The sequence below is a fragment of the Fukomys damarensis genome, unplaced genomic scaffold (genome assembly GCF_012274545.1).
Source record: "Fukomys damarensis isolate Sample0158 unplaced genomic scaffold, DMR_v1.0_HiC HiC_scaffold_13, whole genome shotgun sequence".
NCBI lineage: Eukaryota > Metazoa > Chordata > Mammalia > Rodentia > Bathyergidae > Fukomys > Fukomys damarensis.
This window is the reverse complement of record NW_022900925.1, coordinates 20,549,965-20,575,387: the sequence shown is the minus strand read 5'-3', so window position 1 is coordinate 20,575,387 and position 25,423 is coordinate 20,549,965. Positions and strand designations below refer to the sequence as shown.

The 25,423-nt window shown below is 37.6% G+C and overlaps 1 protein-coding gene across 2 annotated transcripts in view; it reads left to right on the top strand.

Annotated features, from left to right (window-relative positions):
- Myo1d (myosin ID) overlaps positions 1 to 25,423 on the top strand; it is a 302,321-nt gene that overhangs the window by 62,896 nt on the left and 214,002 nt on the right. For both annotated transcript variants that reach the window (XM_010642388.2, XM_010642387.2), the window contains exons 2-6: positions 16,377 to 16,585; positions 18,580 to 18,673; positions 20,998 to 21,163; positions 22,590 to 22,643; positions 24,549 to 24,644. In XM_010642388.2, coding sequence (XP_010640690.1) covers positions 16,377 to 16,585; positions 18,580 to 18,673; positions 20,998 to 21,163; positions 22,590 to 22,643; positions 24,549 to 24,644 — 619 coding nt within the window. The remainder of the gene's footprint in view (positions 1 to 16,376; positions 16,586 to 18,579; positions 18,674 to 20,997; positions 21,164 to 22,589; positions 22,644 to 24,548; positions 24,645 to 25,423) is intronic.

The following is a 25,423-nucleotide window of genomic DNA, read 5'->3' as shown; positions in this document are numbered from 1 at the left end:
TTTGTCCCTTTTTTTTTTTTTTTTTTTTTTTTTTTTTTTTTTTTTTGGTACCAGGGAATCAAACCCAGGTCCTTGTGCTTGCGAAGCAGGCAGCAGAACCACTGAGCTAAATCCCCGGCCCCCATTTGTTGATTCTTGATGCTATTTCTTATGCAGCTGGGGTTCTATTCAGAGAGTCCTTGCCTGTGCCTACCACTTCAAGAGTTTTACCTATTTAATTTTCCAGAAGATTGTTTCTGTTTTAACTTAGATTTTTGTTCTGTTTAAATTTTAGTTTAGTACATGGTGAGACACATGGGTCTTGATTCAATCTTCTCCATGTGGATAGCCAGTTTTCACAGTACCATTTATTAAAAAAGCTATCTTTCCTTCATTGTACATTTTTGATCCCTTTGCTAAGGATCAGATAGCTGAATATGTCTGAGACTATTTTTGCATCCTCTTTTCTGTGCCATTGATCCGCATATCTGTTTTTGTGCTAGTACCATCGTGTTTTTAACTCTGTAGCTTTGTAATATAACTGAAAGTTGGGATTATGATTCTTCTGCTTTGCTTTTTTGCCCAGGATTGCTTTTGCTATTCTAGATCTCTTCTGCTTCTGTATGAATTTTGGGATTGTTTTCCCTAGTTCTGTGAGGAATGCTGTTGGTATTTTGATTGAGCTTGCATTAAAATTCAGTATTATAGCAGGATAAATCAGCACATAAAACATCAATAGCATTTCTGTACACCAATAATTAAGTCATTGAGGAAGAAATTAGGAAAGCAGTACAACTCACGATAGCATCAGGAAAAATTAAACACTTAGGAGTTTACCTATCCAAGGAAGTGCAAATAACCTCTACAATGAAAACTATGATACTTTGTAAAAAGATTAAATGTTACACTAGAAAATGGAAAGATATCCCCTCTTCCTGGATAGTCAGAGCCAAGGTAGTCAAAGTGAACACTCTTCCAAACTTTAAAGGATCTTACAGACTCTGCCAAGGTATGCCAAGGAGAACCAAGGAAGGAGAAGATTGATAGCTATCTTGTCATTCATTCATTCATTCATTCAGTATTTCTGCTGCCTTTGAAATCCGCTGCTCGGCCATGGTAGCTGTTAGTCCACTTCAACAGGAAGAGATGCTGAACACATAGGAGCTGGTGGGAGCATCCTAGTCTGTTTGTATGGGTCCCTTCTACAGTAGAAAGGGATCTTTGTCCAGACTAGCGAGAGCTTTACTTTGTAATTCACTTTTATCCAGAGAGCAGAGACTGAAAGCAATTGGCGAAAATGTGTGGTAGTTTTACATGGAACCATCAACAGAAGAGGGCATTAGAATTTTTTTTCCATTTGGTGAAATTATGAATAGCAATATAAATGAAAAACACCTAACATAGTTCTTAGCACAAAACAGGAGCACAATAAACAACTGTACTGTGTGAATCTGTTTGTTGAACATGAAACAGGTAGTGTCACAGCAAACTGAAATGGAAATGCTCCATTCACCATCATTAACAGTCTGTTCCTCTTCTGTGTCTCCTGTCATCACTGTTGCCCAGCCTTTGCCCAAAAGCTGCTATCTGGCTGCCTAAAGATTTTCAGTCACACCGGGAAAACCTTGCTTTAAATACAACCAAAGCTTTTACATATTATATAAATTGCAATAGGAAACTTCAAGTCTTAAAAAAGTGATGCAATATCTGATTAGGGTTTCTGTCATTTACTAAATTAGGCTTAATTATTAGAAAGTGACAGGTACACTGGGTAGGTTTCCCATAATTTAGAGTTACCTCTACTCCCATGGATGTGATTCTTAAGGACCATGTAAGTAAAGAAGCCTCTTACCGGTATCATCATGACACCAGTGTAAGCTTTTTCTCCCTAGTCCTAAGACCTTCATACAATTTATGTATTTTAAAAGAGCATTCAGTTTCAGTTTACTGTGGTGGTCCATGTCTGTAATTCCAGCACTCAGAGGCTGAGGCAAGAGGATCACCAGGAGTTTAAGGCTAGTGTGGAATACATAGTAAGAACCTGTCTCAAAAAAAATTTTTTTAAGTGTTAAATGCTGTACTTCAAGGGTTTATATTATCTAGAATCCCTACTTGTTACCAGTTCATGTAAATTGTGTGTGTTCCCATCATCAGGGTTTCTAACTCAGGCCCAGGTGTCCTAGATTTTCCTGACTACTGTTGATTTATAAATAGCTAACTCCTCACTTCAGGCAAGAGACAAGTAACTACTTCTGTAAGCAAGCTAGGTAGCAAAATGGTTATTATAGTAGCAGGAGATAGTTTTTACATGGAATAAATGAAAAGAATAAAAATGTTCAGAAATTGAGACCCATGTTATAAAAACTAATTTATTGCTGATTGGATGAGAAAGCTAGTATCACTATTATGAATAAGAATTTCAAGGCTGTGGAGTTTAGATCTGTAGGAGACTTCTTGCCCGGCTTGTGCTAAACCCTGGATTTACTTCACAATACCACACACACATACATACAAATATATATATGTATTTTTCTAATCACACATATATACACACATACATAGTATTTCTCTTTCTTTTCATGCATAGTATTTCTTAGGAAAGTTTCATTCTTAGGTTTTGGTCTAGTTCTTCATGCCTGTCATTATTTGGCATTCAGTATTTCATAGCTAAGTAATTCTGTTGTGATTTATTCATACACTGACATTGTACAGTGTATAGCATCTTCATTGTATTTTTTTAAACAAAATTGCCTGGCACCTTAATAGATAGTCTTTTATGGGAGGAAGATGGGCTTGTTTCTACTATTTGCTTACACTAAAAGGGTAAAATTATTAAGCAACTTGACATAATGTGCAGTTAGCTTAAAGTTTTAAAACAGAACTGACATATCTCCTCTCTTCTTCATTTTACCTGGGCAGAGGGCACTTGGCCTCCTTGCAGTGTTTGCCCACCCATGACATGCAAAGATACTGATCACTTCCTCTGATCTCAATACTCTGTGCGTCCTCTGTGTTGTTCATGTTGTGTCGAGGGGTCAGGGTGAATTTGAGAGAAGGAATAGTGAGAAATATCTTCACTGTGAGAGAAAGAATAGTGAGACACATCTTTACTTGGATATCAGTTAGGTTTCTTTAGCTCAGCATAGCTGCCTCAATCCCAGTTATCTCCTAAGTTTTCTTGTCTTCTGTTGTCCCTTCCCTCGTCAGTCAACAGTATCATGGTCAGTTAGCTACTTGTGTGAAAAACCCTGTCCTCTCTTTCTGGCTTCTCTATTCTGTAAGTTATCTTGTCTGATCAAGTCTTCTGATCTTTTTAAATTTAATTTAATTTTTTTGGTACGGGGGATCGAACTCAGGCCCTTGCACTTGCAAAGCAGGCAGCAGAACCACTGAGCCAAATCCCCAGCCCAAGTCTTCTGCTCTTAAAACCTGCTCTCTTCTCCATCTCACCACTGCTTCCTCCCAGCCACGTCCCTTTTCTCCCTTCCAGGGAATAGTACAGTGGCCTCCTATAATTCTTTATACTCTGCAGCCAGAGGGAACTTTAAAAAATCGTGTACGGTCAATACACAAAATTCTGCCTCAAGAGAAATCTCCAGATCCTGTATGCCTGCAAGACCTTGCATGCTGATACCTTCTCTTAACTGCCTTCCCCACCCCTGCTTGGGAAGGCCCAATCCTGCTCTGTACCCCTCAAACCCTTCCTTTTTTCCTCTCTATGATTTAGTGTTTATCCTCCTCCTTACTTACATTAGGACAGGGAAGATGAGTCTACAGTTTATCATACATAACTCAGTGTCTGGGACATGGGCACTGATAACGTGTTAATTGGATGAATGAAGAAATGAATACAAATAAGATCAAAGATATCAGTAAGGATATTTAAAGGACTTATAGTCTTGCTCATAATAAAAATAGGACATAGTGTAATTGTGCTTCTAGCATTCACCAGTGATTTGTTGAACATTTTATGTGGAGTTTTATTACAACAATACTAGGAGGTAGGGGCTTGCTGTAGTTTGACTGTTGAGTGTCTCCTGAAGGCCTACATGTTAAAAGTTTTGTCCTGGGGGTGGGAGGTAGTGAAACCTTTATAAGGGGTGGGGTATATTGAACAGTCTTTAGGTCACTGCACATGTGACCTTGAGGTATTAGGGACTGTCCCTCTCTTTTGCTCCCTGGCTCATGAGGTGAATATTTGCTGCACAATGCTCTCCTACCATTATGTGCTGCCTTGCCACAAGCCCAAAGCAACAGGGTCCATATTATCATGAACTAGAACCTCAAAAGTTTCAAGTCAAAAATAAATCTTTTCTCTCTGACCTTGGAAGCAGATCTTCTGGCCCTAGTAGAGGTTGAAATGAATGTACCCCTGGCTGACAGTCTCATAAGAACCACCAAGAACCACCCAACTAAGCTTAGGATTCCTGGCCACAGAAACTATGAGTTAATAAATGTTTTCTGTTTTATATTAAGAGGGAAATCCCTTTCTGTTTATAAGTTAATTATCTCAACTATTTTGTTATAGTGATGGAAAGAAGACTAATACAGTACTATGCCTCAGGCTGAGTCTGAAGATGGCCTTTCCTCTAATCTACTCCCTTTCTCCTCCATAGATTAGAGAGTCAGTGTGTTTGACTCAGATTGTAGATCCTGGATGGCGCAGCCCCAGGAGACAGTTACATTATGTGTCCTTGTTCCTTTTCTGCACATGCCCTGATCACAAGATGATCACCTTCAGCCTAGACCACGTGGGTCACATGGCACTAGTTACCCCACCTTCCTGCACTATAAATAGCGTATTGGACACCAGGCAGCCATTGGCTCACCAGGTTATGGCCCCACCTGGTCCCAGTTATCAAGAGTGATCTTGAGGGCCGGGGATTTAGTTCAGTGGTGCTGCCACCTGTCTCACAAGTACAAGGACCCAAGTTCAATCTCCCATATCAAAAAGAAAAAGAATGATTTTGGTCTCTTCGTGGTCTTTTCTTCATCTCCCACCACTCTCCCCAGCCTCGGACCCTACGCTGTGCAGGTCGTGGCAGGACTATTATGTCCCACTTTTCATTTGAAAAAAGTGAGGCACAGAGAGTTTCCATTACTTGCACATAATCATAGAGCTAGTTAGTCCTAACTGCAGCCAGATTCCAGAGACACTTTCTTATTCAGTGTGCCCCTCTTCTCTGCTATCTGAGGGCCCAGGAACTCTGGTGTGTTTCCTTGCTGGGCTGTGTAGATGCTTCTCACGTGTTTTCCTCATCCTGGTTTGGAAATTGTGGGCTATAGTATGTCAATAAGAGGTCGAAGTAAAGCATCTAATCTGAATGAGCTTAATGCTGTGTAAATCAGGAAGTACCAGGACTGCTTTTATTGATATTGTTAACACTTAAATAATTCAAATGTCAAGCAACATGATTTTTAGGGTGTCTTCTTTGAACTCAAGCTCTCGGTGCAGTGCGTGGCACACAGGCACTTACTATTACACAGATGTTTACAAATGCCAACGGTCGGTAACTAGCACAGCCAGAATCCAAACCCAGGGCTCCAGGACTGTGTGACTCGAAAGCTCATAATCCTTCCAACACACTGCTACTGCCTATCTTGGGACTGTTTAGTTATACTAAGGAGGTAACACTAAGTGACCCCAGCACATGACAACCATGATTCAGCCACAGGAAGCAGAAACTAGGCGCTTGCACCTTGGGAGAGGTTCCTGTCTAGGAACTGAGAAGGCAGACTGAATCTTACTGCAAGTTGGCAGTCACGTAATGAGTATTGCATATGCAGGTGCCTAGATGCTTTAAAAATAAAACTACAATATAAGCCATCCTTACAAAATGATCCAGTGTCACTGGTTTAAAAACACACACCTCAGCTAGGCTGGGTGGTGCACACCTGTAATCCCAATACTCTGGAAGGCTGAGGCAGGAGGATCTCAATTTCAAGCCCAGTAAGGGCAATTTGACGAATTAGTGAGATCCTGTCTCAAAATAAAAAATAAAAGGCTAAAAATGTAGATCATTAAGAAATCCCTGGGTTCAATCCTTAGTAACACACACACACACACACACACACACACACACACCCTAGGGCACAAACTCTTATACATTGTAAGTAGATACAAGTGTAAACTAGTATGATCTCTTTGAAGAAGAATCTGACAATAATTCATAAATTTAAATTGTACATATCCTTTGAACCAGCATTTCCAGTTCTGCAAGTATACAGATACATGTACACAAAGGAATATGTACAATTACACTTATAGTTCCATTGTGCATTATAACAAAAGGTTGATTACAACCTATTCAATAGGGACTAATATAATATTATTTACCCATGAAATGGATATACTATGCAGGCCTTAAAAAATCAGGCTTTTCTGAATCTATGTATATGAGACTTTTGCCAAGATAAATATTTTAATTAGAAAAAAGTTGCCATTTACATACAAAGAACTGTATGTATTCATATCTGTGTGCATAAACTATTTCTAGAAGAATTCATAAGACATCAGCAGCAGTAGTTGCCTCTGAGGAACAAAGCAATGGGAAAAATGAGAAACACTTTTCACTATCATTGTAAGTCCTTCACAAGAGTCTATATTATCTGTTCACAATTGGTAAATAAGCTCACTATGTAAAAAGACTTGGAAGTTGGATTTTTAATTAGCAACTTTTAAACTTGTTATAACTTCAGACCTAAAGAAAAGTTTCAAGAATATTATAGGAAACCCTCTTTTATTATTTATCAGTTGTTTGCATTTTACTGTATTTGTTTCTCCACTTCTCTTTTCTGTGTATTTTTTATATGCATATAGTTAATTTTTAACCATGTCAAGAGTATATTGGAAACAATGTGACCCTCTACCACTAAATAACTCAGGGCATGTTTCTTACAAACAAAGGACAATCTCTTAACCACAGTATGATTATCAGAATCAGAAAATGTAATTTTGGCACAATTCTAGTATTCATAACTGGTAATATAGATTTCATCAGTTCCAATAATTTCCTTAATGGCAAGTGTTCCCCTAGTTTAGGATTTGAACTAGGAGTATGCTGTGCATTTAATTGTCTTGTCTCTAATTTCTTATAATCTGGAATGTTATTCAGCTTTTCCAGTTGTTTTGAAAAATGTCCTTCAATTCAGACAGTCTTAGCCTGCCCCAGATTAGATTCGGTTTACATGGTGTAGTGAGATGCCATAGAAGTGATTGTTGTGTCTCTCCCTTTTTTATCAGAAAGCACTGTTGTAGTCTTGGTTCTCAGTCTTGTGCTTCTGGAAGTGAGGCTGTCTCTCAGGGCACACCTAGAAGCCTTCAGACCATTTGTACAGCTCCTGAGCTGGGAACTGGAATCTCTCAGCTCATTCTTTTCTTGGGCTGTTTTGTCCTGCAACATTAGGAGCCACCATCCAATGTCACTATATTTGTTAGATTTCCAAAAATATTCAGAAGTATTGTATACACTTTCTGCTAGCGCCTTGCTTCTTATAAATCATTGATTAGGAATGTGCAATGGAGATACTTTGCATCTCTATTTCCAAATCAAATCATAAACTTTCAACTCTTCACTACTAGGAGATATCCTTAATTAGATTAAAGAACCAATTCCAGAAACTCCAGAATCAATTCAGAAAACTCATTCCCAAAATTACTCCAGAATTGTAAACATATATATAATATATTATATATACTATATTATGTCATATATATTAATAACACGATATAATATATATTATATACAAAAATACATATAATATATTATATCACAATGTATTATATCATGTATTGATATATGTGATATATACTATATAATATATATTATGATGTGATATATAATGATATATAATATAATATATATTCGTTCTTAGGTTTCCTCCAAAATTACTACTAATCCTGACATTTATATTGGTCTAGATTTTCCACAGAAACAGAACCAATAGGAGATGGAGATACATAATACCCACACCAATGCCCTATACTCATCTGAGATTTACTGTAGGGCTTTGTCTTACATGATTGTTAAGTCTGAGAAGTCCAAGATCTAGAGTCAGCAAGCAGGAGATCCAAGAGAGCATAGTTCTAGTCTGAGTTCAGCGGCCTAAAGACCAGGAGAGCTGATAGTTTCAGTTCCATTTCAGTCTTTGGGCAGGAAAAAATTGATGTCCCATCTCAAAGACAGACAGTGAGAGAGAATTCTTTTTTTCTTAGTCTTTTATTCTACTCAGACGAGGTTAATTTGCCCCCCTACTGGGAGTTACTCCTTCTCAGTGCTCTGAAGTAGCAGCATGCACTCATACAGTTCTCTTTTCCTCACTCCCCTCTCTGCCCCTCCACACACCATGAGTTGGTACAGATACCTCCAATTCCAGTTCAATCCCACATATAATCTCTTCAGCAATGAAAACCCTGTGTCAGAGATTGAAGTAGGTGCCGTGCTTTTATTTTTCTGAGAGAAAATTTGCTATTCATGTCTAGATGATATGAAATTGTCCTCAAAAAGAAAACAGTAGAATACTTTCTCTCTCTCTCTTTTTGTTGTTGTTATTTGTTTTTTTGAGGCAGCATCTCCTTTTACTGGCCTCATACTTGTGGCAACCCTTCTGCCTCAGCCTCCCAGATGCTGGGATTACAGGTATGTGCCACCACACCTGGCTCAAGAGTAGAATATTTTCTAATGGGACGTGGGTGTTGGTCTATCTTTTAAAAACTGAGTGGCAGTTTGCTATATTTTCTCCCTTCTGTCTGTCTACTTTTGAGAGTCATAAGAAGGGGAGGGGGAAAGAAAGAAAGGGACTAATAACATATATAGAAAAAAATAATGATGGTAGATTAAGGGTTTTCACACTAGCCTGAATTTTCTCTGTAAGTAGGATACAAAACCATTTTCTAAGAGAAGATGGAGTTGGGCCCAAGGAACCCATTCATTCATTCCTATATTTCTTTTACTCATCAAATGTATAACCATCCCTTATTAATGTAGGCTCTGTATTGCATGCTAAAGATTAAATAACAACAAACGAGATGGGTAGGTTGTCTAGTCCCCTGGAGACAGACAAAAAGCTACTTTTGCCAGGCCTGGTTGTGCCTGTAATCCCTGAACTCTGGGAGGCTGAAGTAGTAAATTCAAGCTCAGTCCACACAACTTAGTGATTGGGCAAGACCTTGTCTCATAATTTTAAAGAGGGGGTATGCTGGGAGTGTAGCTCATTGTGAAGACCCTGGGTCAAACAGGTGTGGGGTTTGGAGAGGGAAAGAACTTGTGCTCTGGGCCAGAGCACACAGTGATGGGGCTAATGGTGTGTGGTAAGCTGGTATTTGACTATCAGATTGACTTGGGATTGAAGCTTTCCATTGAAAAGATTGCTACTAGGAGCTTGCACTAAATTTTAGGTTTTAAGATTACACTTGCTGCTGTGTGGAGAATGGGTTGGAAAGGGGTTAAGAGTGGTATGGGCAGGCCAGTTAAGTGATTCTTCTGACTTCGTATTTTTGTTAACACTGTTCATTATCAAATCTCTTGATCTATCAATGAAAAGACATTTTATCATTGATTTGATTTGCACTTCTCTAGTTGTAAGGGAGACTGAGTGAGAAACATTTTCATAGAATTTATTTAGGTGTAATTAGTTTTAATTGTAGGATTGCTATGGAATTTATTGTGTCACAGTTTTAGAAGCTAGAAGTCCAAAATCAAGGTGTCAGCAAGCCATGCTCCCTGTGGAACCTGCAGGGTAGAACCCTTCTTAGCTTCTGGTGGGGGCTGTTGGTCCTTGGTTCCTTGGTCTGTAGCTGCCTTATGGTGATTTCTTTCGGAGTTGTTACATAGAGTTCCGTCTCCACATGTTATTTCCTCTTCTTGTAAGGACCCAGTCACATTGGAGTAGGGTCCACCCTAATGACCTCATCTTAGTGTGGTTACGTATGTAAAAGCACTGTTTCCAAATAAGGTCACGTTCACAGAGGCTGGGGGTTAGGACCTCACCCTATCTCTTTGGAGGACACAGTTTAACCCATCAAACCAGTGCTTTGTTTTTTTCCACAGGTGTCTAGTCCCTTTTCTAACATCTGTTGATGCTTTTATTGGTATATTTATTTACTATTTTGAAATGTCAGATATTAAAATATAATTTCCTTCTTTCTACTTTAATTTCACTTTCCCATTTCACTTGGCATACTGTCTCCATCCTTTTCCTTAGCCCTCTCTGCAGCAGTGTTGGTCCTCCCTTTTTGTCTTTTAATATGACCTTCCTTGCTTTGGAGGTTTTTTGCCTCTAACTTTTTCTTCAGGTTTTCCAGCTTCTTGTCTCATTTTTAAAAAGATGATTCTAAGCAGGATTTTTTAAAACTACATCTTTGATATCTTGTTTTGGAGGTCTTTACATTCTTTGCAGTAATACAGAAATTCTTTTCATAATTTTTCTACTTCATGATATTTCATTCTTGGAAGGAGGGGACTTTTAACCTGTATTCTGTTTGTCAAATTCTTTACCTACTCTACTCTTTTCTTCTTTTTTCCCCCCATAACAACTTCTTAGGGACCCCATTCTGGTTCACTTTGATTATTGTCATCTTTGAGTAGACGTGATTCATTCCATATTAATTGTCAGAAGATAGTATGTGGAGTGCCTAGAACACTAAGTTTGGAGTCTGTTATTTTTAAATCCTTTCTTACCAGCACTCTGTCCTGAAATGGCAAGCATCTTGCCTAACCAGCAATTCCCGTAGATATGCTGGAAGACTTGTGGGAGGTGGTTTAGGTGACCTCTTCATTTATCAAGATCATCTGCTCCAGAGAAATCATACTACATTTTCTCTTTTACCTCAATACTAATAGCCTGCCTGCTTAAGATTTTAAAATTATTATAATTCTACCTAACCATCATTCAGGCCCTCCTTGCAGCTACACAGACATGGCAAATGAGACTAATTTGGCTCGAGGCCACCTGTATACTGTGACATCCTTAGCAAAAGATTTTTAGTTTGGCTACTGGGGAACTGCAGCCTACTTTGGGGAACTCTGCTCTGGAGTCTGAGCAGGCAGAGGCCTGTGTTCATTCTTAGCTTCCTGCTCAGTTTGGTCTGGTTCTCAGAGGATTCCACAACCTTTTCTCATGTGCAGTGGCTCAGAATCATGGCTAATGTTTTATAACAGGTAACACTTTCTTTACTGGTTTTGTTTTGTTATTCTTATAGTTAATTTTCAAAGGGTAGAATAGAGCCAAGATATCCTTACTCTCTCCTCCTTAATTGGGAATCCCTTCAGTGGTAGAGAAGTAGGTTCTGTACTTGGTCCTAGAGAACTTGAATATTTGGAGCTCACTAGAAAAGGAGGCAGCAAATGAAGCTAAAAGGGAAAAGTGGAGAAGTAGGAGAAAAACACAGAGAAGAGGATACAGAGGAAATAGAATTCCGCGTTGAACACTGCTGAGAAGCTATGTAATAAAGGACAGAAGATCAACCAATGAACTTAGCAATTTCTTTCAGAACTTACTTTGGAAAGTTTGATTAGGATTTATTGAGGTGTGGAAGTGGCACCCACATTGCAGTTGGTTGAGAACATAATGGCAAAAAAATGGAAAGAGAGCGGAGCATCTCCTGAGAAACAGGGTTGTCCTCAGCCCTTAAGATTTCATTTGCATTGAACAGGGTAAGAAATCAGGCCAAATCTAAGTGATTAACAAAAACTATTCAGTAAGTTATATGTTCTTCAGGAAACAAATGAGTAATACTTTTGATTAAAGAGTTTACTAGATATACAGTAGACCACAGAATTTTCTTCCTGATTATAATTGGTTTCATGTACAGTGGTACCAATTCATGAATTTCATTCTTGTATTTCCAGAAGTTAACCAAGGGTAACAATTCTGTTAGTGGGTACATCTAATTTAGAAGCTCAAGAGTACCTATGAAATATAATCTGAAATACATTCCTTTTTCTCTTATACCCAGATCAAAGTTAAATATATAATCATCCCATCAGTTCAGTAAGTTTTAAAATTCTGTTCAATTTCCCCTTGAAATAACTTCTCTTTCCCTAATTTCTATCATCATTCCTCTCATTAAACACCTTATTGGTCTCTTTTCCTAGAAAATTTTTTTGCTAGTTTCTCATTTCTAGTCACATCAAATTTGAATTTCCTCAGCCTAAGCCAGGTGTGGTGACACAGGCCTGTAATCCCGGCACTCTACGAGGCTGAGGCAGAAGGGTCTTAATTTGAGCCTACCATGGGCACTTAAGCAACTAAGTCTCAAAATTAAAAAAATTTAAAGGACTGGAAATATAACTTCCTCAGCCTAGCTTTCAAAGCCTATCATATCAATTCTTATTCTGTCATACATTTTCAACTGTTTACTGATAGGCTGTAAAACAAGCTTTCTGCTCTGCTTAGGCCAACCACCTTCCTGTTGTACACACAAACACACACAAATACACACTTCTCTGTAGGGCTAGGCACACTGTCTACCCATGACTGATCTGAAAGAGCTGCTCACATTTGACTTCTACTGTAGATGAGCTTGTGTAAAAGTAACACATGCAAGTTAATGAGGCTACCTCAAAAACAAAAAAACCTCTATGTACCAAGGGCCATTGTTCTCCAGACACCTGTATATATTTTCTGTTGCCACACATTAATTAAAAACTTTTTAGAACTTATTTGTTTCATTTTAAATACCCTTTCAATAAATATTTTTGAACTTAATTTTTTTAAAGCAATGGTTATTTGAGCTATTTTAACCATTTGGGGAGCTCTAAAGGTAAAAAAGAAATGAGCTGAGCAAGGGTCCTCATCCTGGTGTTAGATACAGAGTGCGGAGAATGACTCCACAGAGGAGCTGGAAGTGAAGGATGAGTGGGAATCTGCCAAGTACATGCGGGAAGAAGAGACCCGGGGAAAGGTATTCCAGGGCCAAACTGCGAAAGCATGATGCTGGTGAGAACTGTAGATAGTCATTCCTGTGAAAGCAGGAGTGACAGGAACAGACCAAGATGGTGGTGGGGGTTGTTAGAGATTAGGAATCTAGCAAGGAGGAATGTAGGGGATTTGGGATTCCTCATTCAGAGCAGTTTGTTAGAATAATTTTTGCCACTAGAGTTTGTGGGGTTTTTTAACCTATCATATTCTATTGTTATTGTTTGCTTGCCATGTTTTCCTTTTTCTCCTGCTTTTAACTCACAGGATTAGGCCCATTGTCTGGCACAGAGTAGGTACTGAATAAATATTTGAAGAATTATAAAAGTTTTTCCTGAAAGGTTTGCACACTGAGATCATAGAAACATCCTCCTTGTCCTCCCATAAGAGATGGTATCAACTTATTTGTCATCTAGGATGATTACTGCAGTTCCTCCTGGAGGCAAATACTGCAGGTAGCTGCATTATCTTCCTGATTATATTTTACCCTAAGGCTTTCCAAAGCTGCCTGAAATCCTGACTTGCTGGTAAAGTGTATACTGGCACCATCTACTGATGGATTTGAGGCATACCCAAATTGAAAGTTGCATATATTTGTTAACCAAATTTAGAATTTTCAATAAGATGAGCTTTTAATATTTTCCAAATTGCTGAAGCGTTGTATTTGTTGAGCCTCTGCCACTCTTTAAGTTAATAGTTATGCATGATTATAATAATGATTTTATGCATGTATTTTTAATTGTATTTTGCAAACAGGATGCCTAGAGATTTTGATAAACAAAATATTTTATATGAAGTAAAATAGAACTTCAGAGAAGAATCATATATTTGTTTGTTTGTTTGTTTGTTTTGGTACCAGGGATTGAACTCAGGTCCTTGCGCTTGCAAGGCAGGCCACCAAACCACTGAGCTAAATCCCCGGCCCAAGAATCATATATTAATAGCTACAGAAATCATCCACTGAGAAACAAAACACATTACTGAGCAAACCTGGAATCTTAGAATCATATTCTAGGTCATACATATTTTCTGTGCTTCCTAGTCAAAAGTATTAGGTTCACGAGGTAACTTTTTTTTAAGGTAACTTTTTAATAGCACTCTTTGGCTCCTTTTTATCTTTATTAAATTTATTGGTACACTTTAGGTATACAATACAGTTACATTCATCGTTGGGATCTTGTACCTTTATATGACTTATTGAAACTAAAGAACCTCATCCTTTTAATTATTTTCCTTGGAGGGAATTACCTGGTGAAGTTAAGCCAGAAAGACTTGAGTAAAGAATCTTATTTTTCATTATTATTGTGGGTCTTTAAACATGAGTTGTATAGACATTTTGCTAGTGACTGAATTGACTGGGAATTAAGTTAATTTAGATTGCTGTAATCTCAATAACAATGTTAATAAATAACATTAAAAATCTTCATGCATAACATAATCAGAAGTGTAAGATTAATTGACTTTTTTTAAAAAAGCATTTAACCCATGCCGCAGGGGTGAGGGGGTACAATTATTACCATTTTGGAGATGGAGAAGATGAAGTAGTTTTCACAAGGACTCGTTGTATTAAGTTTGTAAACAAAAGCATTCAGATGTAGATGTAAAGGACCCTAGAGTCAGAAAGTTTTTATGGTAGCTAGAAATACTAACAGTAGGAAGGATACACAGGAAAATCACAGCAGAAAAATGCACAGAAACCTCAAAGTAGTTAATAACATACTAACGGCTTGATAAAAATCTTGGTTTTAATTTACTGTTGACATTATCTGCATCTGTTTATTTCCACTCCTAATTATAGCACACATCCTTCATTCCAGCTTAAAGGAAGTTTAAGAATCTTGACTGCTGGTCCCAAATGCTTAGTCATCTTTCCTGCCCCATGGGCCACACAGCAAGAGTACTTAGAGATTCGCTGTCTGAAGACCAGCACTTTGCTGATGTGGGTGCTGCCTGCATTCAACCCTTGGAAGTGAGACACAGTTGTCCTTGTGTATCCATGCAGTAAATGTCTTCCGATTCAACCACCTGTAGATTAAAAAAAATAGGGAAAAATGTATCTTTACTGAGTATGTATAGATTTTTTGCATGTCATTATCCCCTAAATAATACAGTATAACAACTATCGGCATTTACATTGTATTTGGTATCGTAAGTAACCTAGGGATGATTTAATAGTGTACAGGAGGGTATATGTAGGGTGTGTGCTGGTAGTGTGAAGTTTGATATGAGTGACTTGAGCGTCCACAAAGATTGGTACCTGCAGGCGATCCCAGAACCAGTCTCCCACACACATTGGTATCTATGTACACCTGCACCCATGCACATGGGGAGTGTCCTGGAGGCGGCCACTTGCGTAGAAGCAGTCAGGCTCTGGTTCACATATTTTATAGGTATGGGTTACCATGTAAATAGCGGATACATACGGGTTTTTTAAGTTTTATGTTTAATTTTTTCCTTGTGCAAATTTATGTGTCCATATTTATAATTGCAGTTACAGGGCTCTTTACTATGTTTTCTTTGCCTCTATGTCCTCCTCCCACCTACCTGCATGGCCTTCTCCCTCATTTCCCTCCATCCGCATCGCCTGTGTATGCAAGGGTGCACAAATCATAACATATATTTGTCCATATTTTCCCATGCTCATGTACTCACTTATTAAATACATCTGTTATTAATATGTCATATATACGCACAAATGCACACATGGGAAAGCTTAACCTTTGGTTATGGGGAAGAGATGGGTTTATGTTATATATATTTTTTAAAATAGACATACCTTTTCACCAGCAATCCAACCCCATTCCTGAAAATCTTTACCAAGACACTGATTGGTATGATTATGCAGTGTATTTGTATGCAGTGTATTTTTCTGCAGTATTGTTTGTAGAAACAGAGGGAGTCATTGAATAAATCATGATATATCTACATCATGGGATTTTAGTCACTAAAAAATAAATTATTTTTATTTATATCAGAAATGTCTCTCTGCCATTCTCTCCATTATGGATTTTACTGTTCTTACTCCTTTACTGACATTTTAGTGAGGTTTCAAGAGGGAGAAAAGAAAGTAAAATGGACAGGCTTCTTTATAATTGGAAATATTCAGCTAAGTGAATTTCAAGACCAATTTAACTTCCATTTTCCTGCTAGAGCTCCGAGGTTTTCTTCAACTATTTTTCCCTTTTCTTGCCCTTCTGTATTTTGGAAACAGGAAATCCCTAGCCTCTATGAAGGTAAATTCTTCCTCTTTCCTAACTTTTAACCCTTACTGTTTTGTTTTGTTTTTTTTTTTATCAAGTGGCATTTGAATGGAATATCCTCAAACATGGTCTCTCAAAGTAAACTCATCCAATGAAATGTCAGTTTAGAAATTATTCCTAGGGTATTTGGACTTGCTTGGAGATAAGAGACTTATAGGAAAGAAACAGTATTTCTATATAACCAGAGCCTTGTGCTTTCTTTCTTTTGTTCCTGTGCAGATTTGAGAAAGGACGAATCTATACATTTATTGGAGAAGTCGTCGTCTCTGTGAATCCTTATAAGTTGCTGAACATCTATGGGAGGGACACAATTGAGCAGTACAAAGGGCGTGAGCTGTATGAGAGACCACCTCATCTCTTTGCTATTGCTGATGCTGCTTACAAGGCTATGAAGAGGCGATCAAAAGACACCTGTATTGTTATATCAGGTATTTGGAGCGGGGCTCTCATACATCTAAGGTCAAAATGTATTTAACTTATTTGATACTTAACCATCTACATAACTGATGAAATCTTTTTTTAAGGTTAAAAACCTGAGCAACTTTATGGACAAAAATAAAGAGAAGAATATTAGATAACAAGTTCTTTATACATTTCTGATCATCCTGTCTTGGTTCTAGGTAAGAGGACCACTTGAGTCCAGGAGTTCAAGGCCAGCCCAGGCAACACAGCAAGACCCCATCTCTTTAAAAAAAAAAAAAAAGGCACACACTTGTATGATTTCTGGTTAGTTTGTAGACTGAGCTGCATGGAATATACTTCCTGTCCCAAAGAGATGAAATGTAACAGAAAATATATTGAATAGTAACAGTGAAAACAAGAAAACAAAATGCTTAGATACCAAATATGAAAACTGAAGTAAAGTCAGGCAGCTGCCTCAAAGCTGCTGTTGAGCACACGTAGAGGCCTGAGGGCCAGAAATGGGCTTTCAGAACCCAGGGCCAAAGTTTTCAAAGCCCAAGAGAGAGGCTGTGGGCTGATAGCCCATGTTAAAGGACAAGAGCCACTCTACCACAACAAGCTGAGCTCTTCAGGGCACCTGGTGCTGTGAAGTGAAAACCAGGAAAATACCTGCTTGCTGGTCCACAATGGCCTCTCCCAACTGTAGCAATTTCTGTCAGTGTTAGTCATACCTCACATTTGCATTAGTGGGTCTGTGCCTTTAAAAAACACTTAGGGAGGGCTATAGCTTAGTAGAGTACTTGCCTAGCATGCTCAAAGCCCTGGGTTTCACTCCCAGTAGTGGGGAAAAAATATCTTTATTATCAATATTTTATTTTGGTTAATAAAATGTTATGTAGAGTAGTTGTTTTTCTTTAAATAACAGTGTTGGAGTTAGAGAATTATGTGCGGGGGTGATACTGTATTAAATCAAATTACAAAAACAGTATTGCCCAGTTGTAAAGGCAGGGGGCGCAGTTAGATAGTGTGTTAGTATTTTTAAGTTTTTCCTTAGGAGAAGTTTCTGTCCGTGAAGTATTTGAGTCAGAAGATATTGAACTTACAAATTGATCCCATCCCTCCTCTACCACCGTTTATACTAATTGTCATGCTTTTAAAATGATATCTTATTATCTGGAGCTTGCTATTTTATGCATTCCATAAAAATCACTCCACATCCTTTTGTTTATTTGTTTTTGCCAAAGTCTTGCATAGAGTTACTATGTTGCCCAGGCTGGTCTTGAGCTCCTGGGCTCAGAGGTCCTCTCTTGACTTCCCTAGTAGCTGGTTATCTGGTTGCATGCCATGACCCCTGGCTCTAAATTTAGTTTTTTGAAAACATTATGGTATCCCCTTTGAAATTAAAAAAAAAAAAATGTATAAAATGAGATTATATGAATTTAGCTGTGGCCATTACCTTATTTCATTTCTACTAGACTTAAGGATCATTGCCTAGTTATAAACTCCAAGGACTTAGATTACCACAATTTATTCCCCCAGTACTGGGGATTGAACCCAAGACTTGTACTGAGCTACAACGTCAGCCCTTTTTTGTTTTATTTTGGGACAAGCTCTTGCTAAGTCACTAAGTTTCCTAGGCTGTGTTCAAACTTCTAAACCTTCTGCTTCAGCCTCCTAGAAAGCCAGTATTACAGGCATGCAATCACCACACCCAGCAGTTTGCCACAATTTATACCTTGATATTTTTTTTTCTTAGTAAGTCTTGATTTGTAGTCTGTGCTTTATTTTACTTCTATAGTAGTGGGGTTTTTTTATTTGTTTATTTGTTTGTTTGTTTGTTTGTTTTCTCCAACATGTTCAGATCTGTTGGAACCAATACAGGACAAAATAACTCAAACAAGAAAAAAAGGAAAGAGTGCAACACCAGGATTTTAAATGAATAACATCAAAATTTAAAATTATTCTATTGAAAGTGACTTTACTCTTGGTTTCAATTATGATGTTAAATTCTTCCTTCCAGGGGAAAGTGGAGCTGGTAAAACAGAAGCCAGCAAGTACATTATGCAGTATATTGCGGCCATCACCAACCCCAGCCAGAGAGCAGAGGTTGAAAGGTAAGGGCACTGTACGGTAGGAGAAACTGAGGTCACCTTTGTGTTCTGTGCAGGTTCAGTGAGGCCTACACTGCATGTGCCAAAGCAGCTTTTAATGATTAAACTGCTTTGGTTAGCATACTGCAATTGTATCTCTACTTTTATTTATATCACTGTGTCCATTTCTAGATTTGTTATTTAATTGAAAAATACTACTCAGGTAAGCTTTAGCAAATTATTTTTTTAAAAGACTACAGTAGTTGAAAATATCCTCATTCTGGTTCATAACTGTGGTCAGCAGAAATATTATAATTTACTCTGGAAAGGTTTCATTGTTTAAACTAGGTTCGTTGCTCTTTGTTTTTTAAATTACATTCTGAGTGAAGCAGGACTATAGAAGGTAAATCCATGCCTTCCCATCATTGTTATCACCAGAGCCCACTGTGAGGGGCGTCCCCCATAAGAGTCCTTTCTAGACAGATCTCTTGCCGCACCATGACCACTGCTCATGGTGAGATGAATAGTAAAGCTGGTCTGTGCCATCTGCCCCCACTCCTTTTTTTTTCAGTACTGGAAGTTGAACCCGGGGCCTTCACACCAAGCTAAATCCCTGGCCCTTTTTAATTATTTTCAGTTTGAAACAAGGTCTCACTAAATTGCCAAGGCTTGGATTTGTAATCCTCCTGCCTCAGCATCCCAGAGTGCTGGAATTATAGGGATATATACCACACCCTGTTGGGGCCCCACACTTAAGCAGTTTTGGCACATAGAATTTGCTTAATAAATAGGAAATGGGTGGGTTTTAAAGCATTTGGCTATAAAGCAGTGTGACTTGACTTTTTTATGTGATGTAGCTTTTTTGCAAAGAAAAGACAATGTTTTCATAACTGGCTGCTTTGAAGCTGAATATTGTAAGAGTTGTACCTCATGTCCTTTACAGCCTTCAGTTTTGTGAACAGAAAGACAAGATACTGGGTTGATGTGAAAGAAGAGAATTTACACTCAAGAATCCTATGTGCACTTTTGTCTTTTCATCAGAGTTGGGCAGAGGCATTCTTGGTTGTGACATATCCCCACTTCTGATTCTGATTTAGCAGTCTAATTAGACAAGGACAAATATTTGATCATGTTTTGTTAGTTCCCTTAGGAGCTTGGGAAGGTAGTAGAGAATTAACTTAATTTTAATTGTAATACTGTGTAGTACCATAAGGCATATGTAAATTTACTCGCCTTTCACAGGAGTATCTTAATAGTTCACCACAGCTTTCTTTTAAGCGAGCAGCCCCCCCCCCACATTTTAAAAGCACACAATACTTTCAATTATGAGGAGATAAAGGATCATTTGTGTTATCAGTGGGAAGAACTAGATCTACTATATCAGGTTATTTCAGAAGCCACAGTTAATTCTGCAAATATGACCCTTTGAGAGAATATTGTCAGTGAAATAAAAATAAGGACACAAGGAGAAGCACGAAGTATGATGTAGCTATTGGGAGGAACTGCTCTATAAAATGTTAACATCTTTAAGTGACTGGTACAAAGGAATGATCACATAGCTCCAAACAAAATAGTGAGCAATTCCCAAATTAGTAAAGACTAAATTTATGACACATAATTAAGTCCAATAAAATTTCACCATTCTAAGCTTTATAAGCAAGTACTTTGAAATGTTTTCTTTTCTCTATGACCTGTTCTCTTTTTTTCAGAACATATCTTTTTTAATGTTTTCTCTATGTAAATAAAACCTGTTCAGTTCAAAGATAAAACAAAACATTAGAATTAGGTTGAACATAAAAGTTCCCTGAAATCTCACCATTGCCCACCCCACCATCCTCTTACCTAGACAACAATAGAGACATGTGCTTTTCCCTCCAGATTTTAACACGTGTACTGTGTTTGGCACAGACACTCACTGTGCGTGTGTACACACACACACTCACACACAAAGAGTCTGCATTACTAGTTTGTTACCGGGGATCAAATTCAGGATGTTGCGCTTGCAAGGCAGATGCAGCACCACTGAGCTAAATTCCTGGCCCTGCATTAGTAGTATTTTCCGCTCTGTTTTCATAGCCATCAATATATTCTGAACATCTTCCTATGTCAGTATATACAGTGTACTTCATTTTTAACATTTTTATAGCATTTCACTATATTGAGAAACAAAAATGTATTTTTATCTGTCCCCAGTGGTTGCCACTTCACTTATTTGTATTTTTAATATTGAAACAATATTGCATTCAGCATCTTTGTATAAATATTTGCATGTGTTGTAGAAAAATCCACTTTTTTAAAAGTTCGAGTGTCTGAAACCTTTTATAATGACCTTTATGTTTTTGTTAAAGAGTGAAGAATATGTTGCTTAAGTCCAACTGTGTTCTGGAAGCTTTTGGAAATGCCAAAACCAATCGTAATGACAACTCAAGCAGGTTTGGAAAATACATGGATATCAACTTTGACTTCAAGGGAGACCCTATTGGTGGGCATATCAATAACTACTTATTGGAGAAGGTAAAATGCTTAATTTCTGAGGGTAACATTTATAAGTGCTGAATGTTTTAAAAATGCTTGGTTATATATAGTCTCATTTATTGCTTTAAAATAGCTTTTAATCCTGTTCTCCATCCTTAAATTAGCTTTCTGTGGTAAGAGGTATCCTTTGTGTTCTTCTGTTCACAACTTACAATATTAAGTTAACAGCTTTCTAGGCATGGATTTAGGGATGTGTATGGAGGGGGGCAAAGATAGGAGGGTGTGCCACTTTTGGGTGAGGTTTAATCAAAAGCCAATCTAGGACTAATTAGGTCTAGTCTTTCTATCCATCACCATCTTCCATCCTTTTTTTTTTTTTTTTTTTTTTTTTTTTTTGATACCAGGGATCAAATTCAGGACCTTGTACTTGTGAGGCAGGCAGTAGAACCACTGAGCTAAATCCCCTGCTCTCTCCATTTTAATTTCCATTAATTTGAAATGTCCTTCTAGATTCTCTTTGTTTGTATCATATATATATTTTGTGATCTTATTTCCTAATTATGAAGCATACCGTATTTGGTCAGTGAAAACTTAGAATACATCTGTATCTGCCTATCTGACTGTTAGGCCCAGTTTCTAGAAAAGTTCAATTAAAACTTTCCCCTTGGGACTGCCAGGGAGATTGTGTCCTAACTAATCTTGATTATCATTGCATCTGACTGTGAGGACACACATGGCTGACACAAGTGCCTTCTCAGTTAAGGGTTGCCTATCCCAGTTACTCCAAAGCATTTTCTATAGCAATACAATGCAGAATAATCTCTAGTTTCACTTGGTATATTGAGGTCAGACTCTTAAGGATTCCTTATCAGAGTCAGTTGAAAAAAGAGGCAATGCCAAAATTATCTTGTCTTTCATTCCCCCCAGAATGTCTCTTGGCTTCCCTGTATGTACTTACTCACTTAAAAGCCCTTGAGCCCTCTCCTAATAGTAGTCTTTTGGAACCATCTAAGGCAGTCCCTAGGGAGTGAACTTGCTCAACTGACTTTATTACAGGATGTATAAGACATTGCTCTTTGAAATGCCAGAAACCCTTAGGGAAAGGAATGTTGAGAATATTTCTCCCTAAGCATTCCTTTCTGTTCTCCCACTTCAGTCCCTTTCTCTCACTAAGAACCTTCTCAAGGCTCTAGTTTTTAAAAAATTCAAAATGCCTCCAGTCTTCAGAAAGTTTAGTGAACTCTGCTTTAAGCAGTAAAAAGAATTAATAAAAAAATTGCCAAGGAAACTATAGAGAAGACCTGGTCTTAAGTGAGTATCACATACAGTCTTTAGGGCATTGTAATGTACTGTATGTAGATAAAAAAAAAAAAAACTCTTAACATTTTATTTTATGGGTGCAATTTCAGATGAACCATTTTAATGTGTGGTTTGTTTTTTTTGTTTTGTTTTGTTTTTTTCTTAGTCTCGAGTGATTGTGCAACAGCCAGGAGAAAGAAGCTTCCATTCTTTCTATCAGGTTAGTAATCTGTGGAGAATTGGTCATGTGCCCTGTTGTACAGGAAATGAATATTTTTATATTGTGCTCTTCCCCTGTCCTATACTGCTCTTACTTCCATTAGCTCCATAGCACATTACAGGTGCAGTCACACATGTACACACCCTTCCCCACATGCTTCTTAAGTGATCTGATTAGCACAGCTACTGTAAGAGCTGGCAGTGGTGAGCCACCCAATGATTGCCCAGGTTGAGCATCCCTTACATTTCCTTTCAGTGAAGATATCTGTTTAATAACCATGGTACATTCTAAATTTGTTAACTTTATTTATCTTGAATTGAAATTTTTGTTCTTATGCTTGGGAGTCCCAGAGATAAGAATACAAATTCAGTTATTTTGTTCATAGAGACTATAAAGCAATATGGTTACCTTAAAAAAAACAGAATTTAATCCCAGTGCTCTGGAGGCTGAGGCAGGAGGATCACTGTGAATTCGACACCAGTCTGGGCTATATAGTGAGTTCCAGATCAGTCTCAAAAAACCAAAAAAAAAAGGTAGTTCCAGGTCAGTCTCAACTACATAGTGAGACCCTGTCTCAAAAACAAACAAACAAACAAACAAGCAGTATTTATAAACTCAAGAAAAAATTGTCATCTTTATCCCATCAAAGCATAGAGAAAAACTGAATACTTCTTTTGGGAATGCTGTTTGAGTCTAAAACAAAATATCCCTCCTGCTGGCAAACCTACTTTCAGAGAACAAGCTTGATACTTTTTTTTTTTTTTTTTTTGATATTAGGGATGGAACTTGGGACCTTGTGCTTGCCAGGCAGGTGGCAGAACCACTGAGCTAAATCCCCAGCCCTCATTATTATAATTTTTTATACCCAAAGTGATATAAACTAAGGCTAATAAACTGTGTGGTCCAATTAAGCAATACAACTTTGGATTTTTAAAAAATAAAATTGTGAATGAATAAAGTTGGTTTACATGTGTAACTGTCTTTGAAGATGGTTGAATAGTTATAGTACAATTGAATACAATGTCGAGTTCAACTAGATATCTGCTTTAGTGGACACTACTGTTTTGTATATACAAGTCATGGTATATTTGTTTAAAAGTTTAATTTTAAAATCTAGTGATGGGCCAGGGATTTGGCTCAGTGGTTCTGCCACCTGCCTCACAAGCACAAGGGCCCAAGTTCAATCCTCGGTACCAAAAAAAAAAAAAAGTCTAGTGATTTACCTTTTAAGTACACCAAAGCATACTGTTTAATATGGAGAATTTGAACACAGTGCCTCCCAAAGTCATGCTCTATATAAAAGGACTGTTTTATATTTGTCTTTTTGTTGACAATTTGCCGTATTTTGAATAAACTATTTTTGTACCCAGTATTTTAAGAACTCACAACCTTCCCTCATGATGAACCAACGCTGCCATCATGGGTCCCAGGTGTCCTCCTTCCCCGAGGTGCTGCTGAGGAAAGTCTGCTTCAGCATCCATGTGACTCAGCATTGACTGTCTGCTGATGCCTCTTACCTCCGTGGCAATATTGACTTGTTCTAAATTATAAAGCACAGCACTATCTTGTCCTTAATGCAACTGCTAAGCAAGTGGGTACCTCAGGGCAAGGGGTACCGTTTTGCAACATGACTGTATTCAAAAGAACTTTTCACTTGTTCCATCTGTGAGTAAGCTGAGACTTTTTAGTAACCTTCTTCATGACTGTGGAACAGCATTCTGAATAACTGATGACACTGAAGCCACTTCCCCAGGTTAAAACACACAAACTTCAAAGCTAGACATGGGAAGACCTAAATGAAGTAAGAAAATGAGTAAAAGCTAGATTACTACTGAGTTAGAATATTTGATAAATTTGCTTTCAGTTTATATTTTACCAATTTATTTCCAATTAAATATTTTTCAGCTACTCCAAGGAGGTTCAGAGCAAATACTACGTTCACTGTATCTCCAGAAATCCCTTTCATCTTATAACTATATCCATGTTGGAGCTCAATTAAAGGTGAGAATTTTCTGTTTGAGATTTCTCAGATATAGAATCAGACGAAGATCAGAAGCGACATTGATTATATATCTGGCTGAGCCTCCTGCCTTTAGGCCAATAAATGTCTCTTCTATTCTGCTCTATTTTTAAAATTCTCAGTCACATGATGCAGTACATTATTGCATTGACAACTTTGTTTAATACTCTTGCTATATTTTGTCACCATTTAACAGAAGCTTCTATATTCGTGTTCTCTTAATTTTTAATCCTATTCCTTTTATTTTGACACTATAAAAATATTAACAGAACTACTAAGTCTGCCTCCTAAGATTTCATATGATTCCTCTAAAGGCAACCTGGTAAAACAAAATGGAGTTAAAAACATTTTAATTCTCTATTCACTGTTGTTTTTTTTTCAAATATTAGCTTTGACATACCTTAGAAATCATTTTTTTGACCCTTGGGACATTTGTGTGTATTCTTGACTCTCAAAATTATCCATTTTTTCCTCTTCCTTTGCATCTAAGTGCTTGTGTACACATAAGCAGCACAGTTTTGCTCTTTTATTTCCAATTAATTTTCCACTTGTCATTTTACAACTAACACTAATATATTAGTTTGTTGATGGTAGATTATAAAACAGTAATCACATTATCCTAGTTTGTAGGAGGGAATTTCTATAAATATTTAAAATAAGATATGGAGAACATAGATCACAACTTTTTTATTGTTTGTTTGTTTTATTTTTGGTGTGGATATGGGGATAAAATCCAGGAGTGCCCCTCCCTACCTCTGAG